The 16,506-nt window shown below is 36.3% G+C and overlaps 1 protein-coding gene across 1 annotated transcript in view; it reads right to left on the bottom strand.

The window, feature by feature from the left end:
- Nucleotides 1-2,364: 2,364 nt before the first annotated feature.
- Nucleotides 2,365-16,506, bottom strand: part of PEX1 (peroxisomal biogenesis factor 1) — a 25,839-nt gene continuing 11,697 nt past the window's right edge. The window contains exons 10-23 of the mRNA XM_010078661.1: nt 15,821-15,917; nt 14,562-14,732; nt 13,044-13,198; nt 11,583-11,772; nt 11,218-11,384; nt 10,229-10,363; nt 9,606-9,670; nt 8,657-8,799; nt 8,476-8,579; nt 7,120-7,296; nt 5,658-5,888; nt 3,997-4,197; nt 3,515-3,645; nt 2,365-2,644 (exon numbers count right to left, since the gene is read on the bottom strand). Of these exons, the coding sequence (XP_010076963.1) occupies nt 2,560-2,644; nt 3,515-3,645; nt 3,997-4,197; nt 5,658-5,888; nt 7,120-7,296; nt 8,476-8,579; nt 8,657-8,799; nt 9,606-9,670; nt 10,229-10,363; nt 11,218-11,384; nt 11,583-11,772; nt 13,044-13,198; nt 14,562-14,732; nt 15,821-15,917 (2,052 nt within the window). The 3' untranslated portion in view covers nt 2,365-2,559. The remainder of the gene's footprint in view (nt 2,645-3,514; nt 3,646-3,996; nt 4,198-5,657; nt 5,889-7,119; nt 7,297-8,475; nt 8,580-8,656; nt 8,800-9,605; nt 9,671-10,228; nt 10,364-11,217; nt 11,385-11,582; nt 11,773-13,043; nt 13,199-14,561; nt 14,733-15,820; nt 15,918-16,506) is intronic.

Below are 16,506 nucleotides of genomic sequence, written 5' to 3'. Positions count from 1 at the left end.
CCTTTCAGTACAACTAATTGCACTGATAAATGAATTGTGTCATCTTTTTTTCCAGAAGCTTTTTCCAGTCATCAACAGACTCTGGAATTGTAGATCACTTCAAAACAGGTACATTTTTCAAAGGCGGTGGCTGAAAAATTTATCAGCTACACAGCTGTAAGATGACAGCTTCAAACATAAATTGCTTTTAGAGTAAAAGCTGTATAAGCATTTATTTTTAAGAAAAACTACAGGATAGTAGAGCAACTAGAGTTCCTATTAGCAAAGTGAAATAATCATAGAATCCCAGTATTTAGCTTACGGCCATACCACCCAGAGAATGCCTGAATGCCCAAAATAATCCCTTGCTTGTTAGAAACAAGGTGTTTACATCTATATTTAACACTTGTTTCTTCAGAAGTCCCTCAACTACAGGGAAAGACTGGTTGGCAATTGAGAAAAGGTCAGTGACAGCTGACAATGTTGGAGACAGCAGGAGTGAAAGGAAAAATCTACCCCAGGTTCTCAGCCTTTTATATGGGCTGTAATATATACCCAGAAAAAACAACATCAGTATCACTTAAGGCAGGCAGGAATGACAGATGAGCCCGTAGGGAGGCACAGAATTTGTCTGGTTTTAGGCTGCTGATTCACAGAAGGTCTAGTTGGTTCTTGACCTGATGGAGGAGACGGAAAACAGTGGTCAAACGGCTCAAACGTGACATCTGCCATTTGGCTGCCTGGGGTACCTTCATGAGCCATTGCAGCTAAATCCCTGCTGCCCTATAGAACATGCAACAAACTTTTATCGTTCCCTTTTCACTCTTGGCATACTTCTTAACACCAGGTCTTGTGAAAGAGCCTCTACAGGCCAGCTGACGTTTCTTGCACAACGCTTGTACAGAAGGGATCATCCTCCATTTAGGTACAGGCTTTATGTTCTGTGTATGTTGGGCTCCTGTGCCTGTATAACAGATCTTAGCCAGGCTTCAGTTAAGACACTCTGCTACCTTTTAAGAGGAGATGTTAGAACAATTCAGAGTGTAACTGAAGATCACCTAACTGCAACTCGTTATTAATAGTGACCTACTTTCTTGGATCAAATGATATTACAGCAATAGTCAAGGTTATCTATATGGGGGGGTGTGTGTATCTGTATATATATGCACACACGCCCCTGAGCTAGTCCAGCACACTGGTGAAATTCCTTGCATGTAGAAAGGAAGAGCACAGATTTGGAAAGCAGATTTGGAGCCTAGGCTTCCTGGTTTTTAAGAACATTTCAAAGACAGTATAGGATCTAATTTTGGTTGAGGACTGATAGGACCTCAACATGCAGCCTAATGTAAGCATGCTTTCCTTTTTAACTTTACAAAATAATACTTGGTATTGGAGTATAAAGTATTCCAATTAAATGATTCCAAGTGTGAAGATAATTCCCCAGATTGTTGTACTGTCTTTGCTTTAATTACAATTGGCCTCTGCCCGGTCCAGTGCATTATGAGATTATCATTACTAGGAAGATGAAATAATTTTTATTTTCAATAAATCTGGTACATACATATCTAGACATAAGATAAAGTACAGATACTACTACTGATTTGGGCTAATCTTAGATACTTTTGTAATACCTGAAGATTTCTTTACCAAAATGAAAAGATGTAATAAACCACAATGTACTTTAAACAATTTTGGCAAGGTAAGAGCTAGAACACCACCTTCTTACAGAAGTGCTAGTTGTAGAAAAGAACCTCTGGTTGAAAAATAGTTAAGTCAGTAGGTGGAAGAATAAGTGAAGAGCTCCTAGAGCTATCTGAGAAACTATAGGAACTAATCAATGAAATTACCTGGGCTGAAGTTTCAAATGCAAGTATTTGAAAAAAAGATAACACATTTCCTTAGGTTAAAGATGAAAACTTTTTGGAATCTGAAGCTCAAGGAAGAGAAAGGAGTTCAGAGATGTTTTTAAGCAGTCTCCAAGAATAAAAGATGGGGATAAGAAGATACAGTTGTTGTGAAATGCAACTCGATATTCTTCTGAATAATAAACAGTGGCAGAAAACAAGATATAATCATCTTGGTTTGTCTTTTTTTTTTTTTTTTTTTTGGCTATAGTTATTCTGGAAGTATAAGACTAGTTGCCTACCAATAAATATATGAAGTACCACCCTTCTCTAACACCTCTCCAATGGCTATTAGAGAATGGCTTTATAGAATTTTAAAAAATATTTCCACCATTAGATATTACAGTTTATTCAAACAAAATCTATTTCTTGTGAGGAAATAAACAAGGATAGGAAATCAATGTTAGGTTTTGTGAACTATATTGATAAAAAGCAAAATTTAAAATTTTATGTGATAAACAACTGGACAGAACGTAACCAATGTTCTCTCAAAAATTTAATATCAATCTGAAGGAAGACAATTTTCTTCAAAATGAAATGTGAAATAATTTTATAGCATGTAAATTTAAAAGAAACTTTCATCTGCTGCATTAATAAATCCATATGAATATAAATAATCTGATTTAATCACATCATTTTCAATTACAGTTTAGCAATTACAAGCAAATACAAGTTACTATGCTAGAGTAATTTTTTGTCCAGGTCTGAATGTTGAGCCAACTTGCCCTTTCCTCTTCTTGGGATTCTGAAAATTATCATACCTGGAAACAGAAAAAGATATTAGCAAATTCTTATGAAATGCCTTTGTTTGCACATGCCTCTTCAGATACACATTAATGCAACACAGAACTACAGATGTTTACCTATGCTTTTATAGAAATGAAGAGTGCGTGTCTCCTCAGATCTGGGGACCTGGAGGAGTTTTCATCCACAAACCCAGCTCAGAAAGCTCCCTGCTCTGCTTCCTTGGCCGGGGGAAAGGGGAGGGGGCAAGGTGGGGCAAGGAACAGAAGTGAACAGGGTAGTATGGACTCCTGGGAAGCATCTCATTTTCCTTTCCTGTCCCTTCCCCCCTCTCTTTCCCCTGCAGTAAGACCTGTTTATCTATGTATCAGCTGAGGAAGACAAGTAACAATCTGCATGTCAGAAGAACCTGCTGGTGAGATCACAGAACATCCCAATGTCAGTTTCCAGCTTTTTCACTCCAGTCTTTTCCAAGGCTAAGGAGACACATTCTCCTTTTCTGCAGATTATTGCCTTTTCCCTAACATGGCAGCTACAAAGACCATTATGGAGAGTCAAAACCCAGCAACTGGAAAGTACAAGGGGCTACTACTCAATGAGAGCAGAAAAGACCTAGGTCTAAGTCTCAGAGAATCAGTGCCTCTTTGTACTGGTATAGATCTTAACATAATACAAGAGTCTTCTGGTCTGTGATTAGAATTTCCACGTCCTACATTAACAAAAATAACAAAAGACAACACACTGGTAAAATATTTGGTACGTAATTTAGTATTTCTGAAAAAAATTGCTGTCAGAAGCTATTCAACTCTGCCATTCCCCACATTAAATAACTATTGTGTTTCTGATGCATAAGAAATATTAAATAATAAAAAAAAATTAATACTTACAGTTCAGCAAAATTCTTCCAGTCATCTTGGCTAATGGATGGCCTTATACCCTCAAGTGCAGTCATCAGATGGGACTGGGTAATAATTAAAGCGTTCTTGGCAAGCACTGATTGATTAAGGGTGCTATCCTCCTTGAAAACAGAGCCATGACCACACAATGAAAAATTACCACAGAAACAAAGACACAGTGCCATAGATATCGGTAACTCTGGAACTTCCTCGTTACATGTACAGACAAATGTATTATAAATATAATCACAACTCCCCTGCCCCCCTTCCAGTATTAATAACACAGAAATAACTATTTAGTTATATGAATGTCAACACCTGGCTTATTTCTCCTCAAACTAGGTATCATTTGTTTTTGATATTTTTGTTACATTATATTTAATATTATTGCAGAATTTATTTATTGAAATACCAAGAAGTGTGAAAAAACAATAGAAAATGTTAAGACTAAATAATAAAAAAACCTGCCATACTCCATTCTTGCTTCTGTAATTGGCTTTGATAGCATTGATTTCTGTCCTCAGGTGCTCCATTTGCTGCTCCTGATTATTTTCCAGGGAGTCTTCTTGAGAAGCGATTCTAAGCATTGAAGGTTGTAACGATGCTGCATCTCTCTGAGTCACGCTGGTAAAATCATGAGTTATGGAGTTTGGTCCAGACAAACACACCGAGCTCTGAATTGACCACAAGGAGAAATACATTAACTCATTACAGATTCAAAAGAGCAACTCCACCATTAAGATTTAGCCTATAACTCAGTGTAAGCTTGCCCCCACTGGCAAAAAGAGTACTTTCTCTTAAAAATATATCACATACACAACTTTTTGAACAGAATGATTTAGGTTAATTTGCCAAGGTGTTGAGGAAAAGTACAAATTTGAAAATGAAATGTTTCATATTTGGAAAAAATCTGAATATTTTTTGCAATGGGCTATCTAAAAAAAAAAGATCTACTAAATTCATTGTTTTATTTACATCAATGCTTCTGAAATCTGGGCAAATTTATACAGTTAGCTTTGGAATGAATCATAATTTAAATATTCATCACCTCTAAATTCTCTGCACACTTGATAAAATATGCAGCTTCCAAGTTCAACAACAAAGAGATCAAAGTCCTTGTAAGCTTTGCTGAAGAACTTCCACAGTCAAAGGAAAATTTAAGTCTCTAAAGATACACTAATGGAACACTATAATCTACAATGCAAGATAAAATACACAAAAGCACCTTAGCAGCCAGTAATTAGTCCTCCAATGTCAAGATAAGTTATTTTTGGCTTTAAGAATCAATGCAAGACAGTTTTGAAAACAAGAGTCTAACAACTTTGATAACTACTTGCAATAACAGTTCTACAACAGATCTTGAAAATTAATGTCCCACGGATCACATGCAAATCCTAAAATTATCTATTCACCATAAGGAGCTCGGAGGCAGCATATTCTGTTTTGCTTACCTGGCAGCCAAGTGAGACGAGCTGGCCAGCCGATCACTATGCAGGCGCTGGTAGCCAACCAGCGCATCCCTGTCTGCAAGCTAGCCAGAGAATGTGCTGCGTGCTGTGCAATGTGATACTACAACAACAGGAATTCTGCTTCATATGAGCAACAATGGAAGCTAAGGTTTACTTTTGTTATTTACATAATCCCATGGTCAGATTACTCCATTAATGCACAACTGAAAAATGTTTCTTGATTCTTAAGATTATGACATAATTATTGAAAGCTTGATGGTCATTGTTTAGTAATAAAACTAAGTTAAAAAAAAGAAACAAAAAACAAACCCCGAAAAACACCAAAAAATTAAAAACTGATTTTAGTAACAAACTTTGGAAGGCAACAACCTGTTACTCTAGACAATAAGATCTAGTAGGAATGCAGTTTGCCTGATTATAAGGTACTAAACAGTATTTTGGGATTAAGTCTTGCAAAGTTGCAGAGAAATCCATATTGTATTTTGTCAGGTAACATTCTTCCATCTCCTTCCCCACTGTGGACCACAAGGTATAGGATGAAGACAGTTTGAAGGACAAAGCAGACATAGTAGTATTTATAAAACCATACCATTTGCCTAGTTCAGATTTTCTGCCTCACAACTGGTAATATTTTGAAAAGTCAAAATATTAGGCAAGTAATTTACCAGTTCTGAAGGAGTTCCATTTCCCAGCTCTGATTCATAAGAGCTTCCAAAATACAAACGATACATGTTGGACCTCGGATCTTCAGGAAGCGAGTCAGACATGTCTAAAGAAATAAGAGATTGCTCCAGCCCTGCTTCTCCATCTGTTGCTGAATCATCTGAGCCACTGCTGTGGTTTAGAAAAACCATGGAAGAAAGACTGAAGTCACTATCAGAAGTAGAACCAAAATCCTGTGACAAAGAACAGAACATCAGAACCAACTGAAACCTGAAATACATTAAAAGATTTCATATACAGTGCAAATGAAAGTATCATATGTAAATGATAGTATGATAAATGAAAGTATTATACATTTGATTCTAGTAATCTGTCTTTATCTGAGAGTACATTTCCAAATATTTTGCTAAGAAAATCCAGGAGCAGAACTTCTTGTCTTCATGCTACAAGAATAATTTGCGGAGATATCCTTAAGGTTTTATTTGTTTGCTTTGAACTGTCTCACTCAGTAACAGCAAGCATTGGGAAACTTAATGCGCATTTTCTGTTGTAGAACTGTATTACGTCTGTCTCACCCATTCCCTCCAGGAATTGTACTATCTTGTGTAAAGTACTCTAGCAGATTGTTGTGAGTCTACTTTTACAGTGCCCAATCACTGTACTCATCGTTAGTCATAGTCAACGCACTTTAAGTGCTGATGTGGAAATCATCATTGTTGCTTTAGACTAGTGTCTGCAAACCTTTTTGATTGCACACCCCTATCAGTAAAAAAAATTCTGAGCATACTCCACCAAATATATACATATTTATTTATTTGTAACTTATATACGTGTACTATCAAAATTCTAATATTTTCTTCCTGCACCCCAATGGATTGTCTTGTTCACCACCTGGGGTGGGTGCACACCACTACAGAGACCACTGCTTTTGAAAACGGCCTCCTCTAACGACAGATAATCATCAGGTATCCTTACAACCACTTACTGATGCTACCAGTGAAGGGATTCTTTTGCCACTTCTCTCCTGTCCTCAGATCACACTCAATTTGTTGGAAAAACTCCTCAAACACCACGAGTTCCTTGCTTCCTCCATCATCCAAAACATGCCACCTCAAAATTGAATTTGCTAGCTGCTCCTAAGAAACTCTGAGTGGGAACCCTCTTACTGAACTGTCAGTCACTCCACATAACAATGATAACAGATTTGGCTTACATAAATCTAGTTATCATGAAACACCTATCATAAAATGAAAAAAACCTGTGTTTAAGAAGTATTTAAACAAATTTGTTACATTATTCTTGCATTTTTCTGCAAACACACTAAGATTTTAACCCTCTGTATACAAATATAGGAAAACTAAATCTTATTAATTTTGCTAAAAAAAAGGATCAAATTAACCCTTTCAAACATATCAACATCAAAATAAAAACAGGAGAGACTCCTTTTCTATCAGTTTTACTTACCTGTGTTAAACCTGCACCCAAATTGGTATGGATTGCCTGTAATTGGGCATTGTACAATAAAGCTTTTAGGTCAGCCCCTGTGAACCGTTCTGTTTTTGCTGCCAAATCCTGAAAGTCCACATCGTTTGCCAAGGACAGGGAATGACTGAGAGCTTTTAAGATTTCATACCGTGAATTCTGAAAAAAGGGAGAAAGAAAACCCAAACGTCAGTAATGTAACCTGTTATTTTCCTTGTCCTGATTGCTAGATAGTGCTTTGGCTCTGTCACAAGCAACTTTCTGTCTGAGGGAGGAAGGATCTTTTTTAAAGCAGCTACTACCCTAATAATAATACATATAGGACACACTGTACAGTAATCAATCTTTAAGATATAGGCATACATTTTGTTACATTTTCTTGAAGAGTCTAAGAGAAACTGTACCAAACACAGTATACACAGAAATACATTTCTCTAAATATCCAGTCAATATCTGGGATTTTTATCTATGAAATATATAAAAATATGAAGGTGAACTCTGCTACTCATATGCCCTTTTGCAAAGAGAAGTATGACAAAAGTGAAAAACTGCTGTTTACCTGAATGATCATATTCTAAACCAGAAGTTTACAAGAAAAAAAAAAAAAGAGTATAACTGTGTTCTTAAGACACAGGATCATCTTCTTCACAGGTGTTTCAGAATGAAATGATGTGGTATTTATTAAATGTGCCAACTAATTTGAAAATGAACAGCACTATTTTTTTTCTCATAAAATGGATAATCAAAGGCACACATTGTACAGCCTCAAAGGCTTGATACAAAACCCACTAAAATCAATGGGAATCATTCCTTTTCTAACTAGTGACACACCTGACTTAAAAAGAGCTTGAATATTCCAAATTAAATGTGCGTAAAGAAGAGTGGGATCAACTGGACTTAGAATAAAACTACTCTGAAAACTTCAGATAATTCAAGAGTTGCACTGGGAATGGCTACAGTTCATCACTTCAAGCAAACGGCAGATCCACTGGACTCTAATTCAGAGAAAGATGCAGAACACAATAAACACTACCCTGCATCCAATTTCTTTCTGCAGACTAGTTTCCTTTTTTTTGTTTTTTTTAATATCAGCTATATCCACAGGAACATGATTTGATCCTGAAGACTGTGGTAAGCAGCCTTGTCTTTCCCGAGTTTTATGTGAACACATTGACGCTAAAATCAGTGAATTTATACTGTTGTATAACTGGAGCTGGGCACTCAAGTCCACTTTGTCCAGGTTTGAAATGCCACTAAATGCAAAGAAAAGAATAATAAAGCCCATTAGTTTGGTTTTTCTTTCCCTTGGTTCTCGTGTAAAACATTTTGTTTCCTCACCTGATCAGGAGGTGGACAGTAGAGACACTTATCCAGTCGACCTGGCCTTAACAAAGCAGGGTCAATCAAATCTGGGCGACTAGTAGCAGCTAGCACATAAACCCCTTAGGAAAGTGCAGAAAAATATCATTAGCATCTGCTAAAATCTTGCATAAAAAGGAGCACACAGATGAATTATTACCTTGTAGGCCTTCGACACCATCTAACTGAGTCAACAGTTGGTTAACTACTCGGTCTGTAACTCCTGTGTTGTCATGACCTCGGCGAGGAGCAATAGAATCAAATTCATCAAAGAAAACAATACAAGGCTTAGCTGCCTGAGCTCTAAAAGGGAAAAAAGAAAGGCAATATTTAAATTCTGCTTAAGTATGGGTCACACATAAAACTGCTTAGAAATATTAAAGGTAATTGTTTTTTGCTTCAGAGAATACTTTAATGAGAGAAGAGAAAACCTGTCTTCTCTAGAAATTAAGAGGTTCTGAAGAATTGGATTGCTATGGGATCACTGCTCATTTTTACGACACACCTTGCATTCACTTTATAATTTCTGAAGTACTCAACTGCCATGTTAATATACATGAAAGCTCTAAAATCCAACCACTGCAGATGAGGTCTTGGCTTATGTGCACCTACACAAAGACTGCCAACACTGTAAACTACACAAGAAGCAAAGGCTATGTATATGTTTACATTAGTGAGCACCGAGGGTCAGTAAGGGCAGATTTGTGAAAACAGAACGACCAGCACTGAGGACCTCAATACCAGCCCTAGTATGATCCTATGCACTGAGCGTTCATTACTAGCTGGAGCACACTTGACTGTCTCCTGGAAAGGAATTCAGCATGTGTTTTCCAAGACAGTTCTGTGATGTGAAAAAACACACTGTAAATGGAGAGAAGTGGGAGTTCAGCTTCAAAAGTGCACTCCTGAACTGAGCCGAGATGCTCAGTTTTTAAATAGTGATGGTCAAGTTGAACTTGCCAAGTTTTGAATATCTGGTTTGGCACAACTAATTATTTCAGATGCTTTTGTGATCTGATGCCATGTCTCTCCTAGGAAAACAAAATTATTTCTTGGAGTTTCAACCAATACAATTCATTTCTAACATCACAAATCTTTACAAAGCCAACCTGTTAAAGATATCTCGAACTGCTTGCTCACTTGCTCCAATGTATTTGCTGAGTAGCTCTGGTCCCTAAAAAAAAAAAAAAAAATCAGAAAAGAACATTCACAACATGTTTCTTAGTTTTAATGTGTAATTCAGCATAGATTTCATACACTACAGTGAATTTTCTTGTAACTAAGAGAGTGGTGTCTCTGAACAGAAGAGCCAAGGGGTCTAGACAGTTCAAAAGAATCTTTTAAGCAGTCCAACAAGTAATCATTTCTATTTTTGTTACAGTATCACAAGGCAATATCTTACACTGTATTTTGAAAATACATATAAAATGCATTGCACAACCTCATTGTCCAGTGGAACCAAAATTCATGATCTTTATATAAAAAATTGGAAACTAAGAACATCTAATTAAATTTTATAATTCTGCCTAATGAATAACTATACAAAAAAAAAAATCTCAGTAACTAAACTGTGAACTTCCAGAAGTCAGGTGGTGGGATATCCAGAGACATACCAAATTTTAAATGTGAGTTTCTTTGGTATTTTGCCCTCACAAGCACACACTTAGGTATTATGTTAAGCTGTTTTGTTCAGGTAATAAAATGAATCAATTAATCTTCAAAATCTTGTTACCTTGATGCTGATGAAATTCATTCTACTCTCTCGAGCAACTACTCCTGCTAACAGTGTTTTTCCTGTTCCAGGTGCTCCATACAGCAAGACTCCTGATCTCTGTCGTATGGGCAGGTTTGCAAATAATTCTGGATACTGGAAAAGAGTTTCAACAGGACACATGCTAAAATATGTAATTATTCTGCAGTGTACTGTAACATCACTGACGTGTTGATTTTTGTCTAAACAGAATGTGTCTAATTTCTTTTATCCACATTATTATAACAAGAGCTCATTTGGACTGTTGTTAGTTTACCTGGGGCTGAACAGGGTTCCTAGGCCTCACAGGTACTTAAAACACAAAGAAGTGGTGTTTTCTACCAAGAGGAAACAGGACAGAATAGGAATGCACTGCAGTTTTATAATGTCCATATTGGTACTTCTAAATTCCTATTTTAATCACCAACTGATATGATCAAACTATATAAGTATACAGTAAAAGATTCTGTCCATTACAGAGAAAACTGTTCAGTCGTTTCTCTGAAGACTGATATGGATAGCTCATCTCAGTGCTGGAGGTTTTAAGCAAAGCAGAAAGGCCAAAGTAAAATAAAGGGGAATGGACAGATAGGCATTCATCCAAAAGAGAGTACTGCTCTAGCAAAAGCACTGCAGTAGACAGCTAGAAATGCTATCTTTGCAGAGCCTAATCACAAACCCTGCAACACAGAGCACAGCAAAGATGATGTTAGCAATACTGCAACATTCTAGAGCAACACCCGATTTGTAGAAAAGCACAAGCCATCGCCTTTTGTATTTGGAAGAGGGAAGGGAAAGGAGAAAGAGTTTTCCAGTAGCTGAAGACAGCTGAAGACTGGGAAGCCAAAAAAGTAGCTTAAAATCATACCTGTTGTCTTTCTGTCAAATACCATGTCACACCTTAAAAATAATTCTTCTCCTACTAACATTAGGTACAAAATTCAAGTAACCAATTTAAAAGAACTGGGTACCTTGGCAGGTAACATGATGGTATCCATGAGAACTTGCTTCACATCTTTCAAGCCACCAATCCTGCCCCAGCCAATGTCCTTAGGTTTATGAAGGTTGACATTTCTCAGAGCCAATGGAGTAAAGTCTTTTAGAGCTTTCTGAAAATCCATAGTTGACAGATTCAATTCTGATAAAAAAAGAAAAAAAAAATCCTGAACAAGAAAAAGAACACACAGCCTATCAGTAACAAAATCCTCACATTATGTAACAATTAAATACATTTTAAACATAAAACAAAAACGTGGCTTTTTATTTCTGTATTACTCCACAGGTTCTGGATAACAGAAGTAAGACTATGAAATCAGAGATTTTGTTGTCAACATACCCCCATTTTGAACTGCATTCTGGTTGGAAACACAGGCATGAATGGCACGATCAACTAGCACAGTAAAATCTCTAGCAACGAAACCTTCTGTTTCCTTTGCAATACATTGGAGGTCAAGATCAGAGAACTTCTTTATATCAGAATTCAGTTTCTTCTTTATTATGGAATACAGCATTTCACACCTTTGCTTCTGAAAATAGAATTGTGCAGAAAGTGTATGTTGAGTTTACTATTTATATGGATTTCAGAAATTCAAAAAGTAAACACACACAAGTTAACTAAAATTTCCTTTAATATTTACATGTCATCAAACTTTCAAACAACAAAACCTGAGCAGACATGAATATAAACAAAGGTTAGTTCTTCAGGTGAATTTCAAGAAATTCACCAGTTTTATAATTTTAAATGTTTACCTTGCCACAGCTATCTTAAATCCAACGTTAATAATGAAATAGCCCTCCACTCCCCAGATTCTACTGTTGTACACCCCTTTTATCTGTTTCACAGGAAAAAGATCATCTTCCATTTTGCTGATAGGAGTAGAAAATATTTGAGATTAAATATATTATGTTAGATAAAAATACAGCAGATAATTTGGTATCTTTTGCGATTCTGACTTTTTCCAGTGATATCTCATCCTTATTCATGTATTAGTATTAAAAATAATAAAAGCAGACTTGCAGGAAGCAGGAGAAAGCTACGCTGTATCTAATGCAGAATCCTCTCCTCAGTGGCTTTTAATTGCTAGCCTGTGACAGAACACAAGCAAGCAGGAACAACTTGTGTTAAACACAAATGAGTTGCCATGTCAGTGTCATGTCATTAGGGCAGGAACAGGTACAAAGTGTCCTGCTTTCTCCTGCAATAAAGTTATATGGCTTATTCCTCCCTCTCTCCTTTTTACTTTTCAGAATGGACTATATTAAAAAGTAGAGGGATATAATTAATACAGAAAACCAACTCAAAACCTTCCCATAAAATTAACACTTATTTTTAATAACATTTTTAAAATACATGTGCTAGGGACATATTCCTCTGAGAAGTGAAAAAACACACATAGGTTATTTATCTAACTGTAGTGACTTACATGTTTTTTCAAAGCTGCTCCTCTAGAATCCCCTTACAAGTAACCAGGAGACATGCATACCTCACCTATGTTAGACAACCTGACTTGTTTTATGCTGAACTCATACATCCTCTGAATACACCCTTCTCTTGCACTGAAGATAAGAAGAGCGGAGCCAACTGGGAGTTTTCACTAGATTGCTTTTATTTTTTTTTTTTAAACTTCATAATGACATGCAAGTTCTGAGATATTTAAGTATCATGAAAGAACTTCTAAGAATTCTAGATTTTTCCTCATCTTCAGGTATAATCTACTATTTTTTGCAGCTGTTTCAGGACTGTATTTGATGCTGCAGGGAAGGCAAACAACATTTTAACCATTTAACCTGAATTTACCTGATCTGGAGATCGGATACATTTGAAGCACTGAAATATGTGAGTTCCTTGAGCTGAAACCAGGGAAGGATGTAGGGAATGTTCAGACTGACTTGTGGCAATTAATGCAATCAAACTCCCCATGGAAACAACTTCTTTTATCAGATCTTTCAAAACTAAACACAGAAGACATTGCTCCATGAATTGCAAAATAACAAAAGATTCTGCATTTCATAACAGATATTTCTACTGTACTGGAGAGCAGCATTAGGGCACACAAAATGTCACATCTTATTATATAGTTGTTTTATTCCCATGTTTACAGGCTTTTTTTAAAATTAAAAAAGATGTATAGTTATTTTTCCTGGGATAGTACATTCCACTAATAAAATGTCATCAGAAGCCCTCTTTAAAAGCTAAATTTGTAACATCACTGATGATGTCTACCACAAGATATTAAACATGTATTTTTTGTGTGTGCTATGATCACTGTTCTAGAAATATTATTCCCTCCACGCAAACAAAAAAGAGAAAGTTATAATAAAAATAGATGCTAAGCCTAGAAAACCTAGGAGAAACTAATATATGAAACTCAAAGAACTTATGGGTCCGAGGTAGATCTTCAAAGAATAATCTTTAAAGCTCTAAACCTCTGTTCTGTGTGTTATACCTGTAAATAAAGAAATAAGAAACACAAACAATTCTGCAAGTAACAGAAGTGAACACTTTTAGAAAATAAATGATACTAAGATTTTCTGAATCTCAAAAGTAATTTAATAAAAAATTATGCTAACTCCCTCAAACTGAGATAAGAAATGGTAGATATTTTTTGCTATGGTTTTAATTTTACATGAACAGAGTTGAATACAGCTAAAAAAATAAAGATACTAATCTTGATAATGTAAATTTAATTTTATTTTGCAACTTATTATTGCCTAGTTTTTATGGAAAAAAACGGAACCGTATACAGGCTGTCAAACTCCAATTGATAATCTTTTTAAGATCTGAGGGCTGTTACATTGTAAAATAAAATAGAAGTCCTACAAAATATACCAAGTAGGATGATAAAGAAGTCAGTAATCAGCTAAAAGAAGCTGGTTCTAAGCATCAATAAGTATCAAATTTATCTCTGTAATTATAAATAATAATTATGGAAAACATGTTCCATTTGAATGATATGTCAATTATAATATTGATCTTATAAGCAATTATCAGTTAAAGATTCATCTGCAATTTGTAAGCAATTGCAATGTACTTGAGTGCATGAACAATATAAAAAAGAACTGAGAAGCCTCTACCACTGACAGTGGTACTGACAACAGGCAGCACCATCAGCAGCCGTGGTGTACATACCATTGCTAGTGACCACTCCAAGCTCCAGACTATTTGACCAGGCTGCTTTGACTCAGCTAGTGGTCTACCTACCATAATTTGTGAATCCTTGCCATGAAATATCACACGGTCCAGAGGTATAATTCAGGTATAAGAAATTCTAAGTTGCATTATAATTTTATCCAGACACATGTAGAGCAGTATTACCATAAACGAGTCTATTGCTTTGAACAGTTTCAGGGCTGTTCTCATGCTCTGGTGTAGAAGGTACTCCAATAATGTGATCAAGATCATCCATCAAAAGAATGGACGGTTGTCTCCATGCTGCCTCTAAAAAAGCTTCTTCCACATTTTTCCTTATGTTTACCAATCTTTTTCCTAAAACAGAAATACAATTTTAATGACAAAACATATCAGGAAAAAAAATTATCAGACTGACTACATCTTGCTCACATAATACTACAATGTTTTGATACATGCAACTTAACGTTTCTCCTATAAATCCAGGTACCAAGATTAAACCAGAGACAAATCCGTAAAGAGTCCACGTCTTCTATCAAAAAAGTAGTAGAAGAATCCATCTGTCCTAAAATGAGATTACTCATCTTTCACTAACCATTTTAGAAGCCTATAGGTCTAATTTCTAGACAGTTAAAAACAGAGCAGTATCAGCAGTGCTCTAAATTAGCTACTAAAGAGTCCCATAATTGGAAGAATTTTTCAGAGTGAGGGACCTAGCTCTTTATCAATCTTTTCCTTTTTCTCTGGGCAAGGAGCTCAGAAGGGACTTAGTCTAAAAGAGTACAGCCATGCAATATAAGAGCTCTGTAAGAAAACAACTGAGTATTCTCTGTCTCTGTAGCACCAAGACTGTTTAGGAAAGCCAGTGAATAAAGAGTAAAAAAAGCCTTTTTTGTCCTCTGCCATCTTTGGTGCAAAACACTTATTTTGAACTCACAAAACCTAAGGATTCAGCTCATCATCTATAATAAAGAGTGTTAGACGACTATGGCCAGGATACAGCAGGTTAGTAAATATGCCATCACAAATCAGGTTTCAGCTGGCTGTTCAATCCTTTGGTGCCTGTGTCATCCTTTCACTGAGTAACACAGGTATCATTTAACACCTATAATTTGTTAACATTTGTTCCAGCTACCATATAGCTTAAAAAACCACCCAGTTTAACTTGCAATTTTTTCACATTTTGTAACAATTAGAAATAAACATGGCAAGCATGGTTTGAATTTGGTGGTGGTACATGGGACAGAAAGTGACAGAAGTGTGAAATAAGCTTACAGCAGCTGTATTTTCATCAGACTGTTAAAGACGCTCATTGTGGGGCATCAAATATCCTTGCAAAAGCAGTAATAATACTACAAAAATTATTCAGACTAAATATTGTAACTTCATAATTGTGCTGCTTCATCACAGAGCAATTATTTGAGATGAAAAAAAACCTGACGTACCTCTTAAAGCTTTACAATCAATCACTTCTACATGAGCATCCAGTCTATCGTATGCTTCTTTGCAGATGGCCTTTGCTAATGTTGACTTTCCACTTCCCTACAAAAATGAATGTGAATTAATGTAAATTGCAGAGCTAGCTCTATTTCTGTGGAGTTTTTGTCACAGTATACACCAGTTAGCAAGCTGGGAAAGCTGTACACACACTGGTTTTATTCATCACCAAAAGTATATACGTATTCTGTCTTTATACCATTTGGTAGAAACAAAAGCCCTAGAGTGAAACAACAATTAATTAATTAATTAATTAATTCAGAGTGGATACATCCACTACAGATAGTGTTCTGATTCCACTGAGTTCAGTGTTAAGACATCTGTGAGTTTCAGTGGAATATGGCATTAAACCCATCACCATAACAGGCAACTGGAAAACATGAGTATCAACTTGTATTGGATCTAGCTGAGATGGAGTCAGTACCCCCCCACAGCCCTCCCAGTGCTGAGTGCTGCCCTGGCAGCCAGCAGGGTGTTTCTAACACATCCTGGGAGGGGGCGGAGCCGGGACAGCTGACCCGGATTGGCTGTTCCATACCATGTGACACCAGCTCAGCCATAAAAGCCCAGGGCAGGGAGGAGGAGGAGGGGGTGTTTGTTACTGTGTTTATCTCTAGGAGCAGCCGCTGCCCCG

Source organism: Pterocles gutturalis, unplaced genomic scaffold, assembly GCF_000699245.1.
Source record: "Pterocles gutturalis isolate BGI_N339 unplaced genomic scaffold, ASM69924v1 scaffold12013, whole genome shotgun sequence".
NCBI lineage: Eukaryota > Metazoa > Chordata > Aves > Pterocliformes > Pteroclidae > Pterocles > Pterocles gutturalis.
The sequence above is the reverse complement of the archived record's forward strand: the minus strand, read 5'-3'. Positions and strand labels throughout refer to the sequence as shown.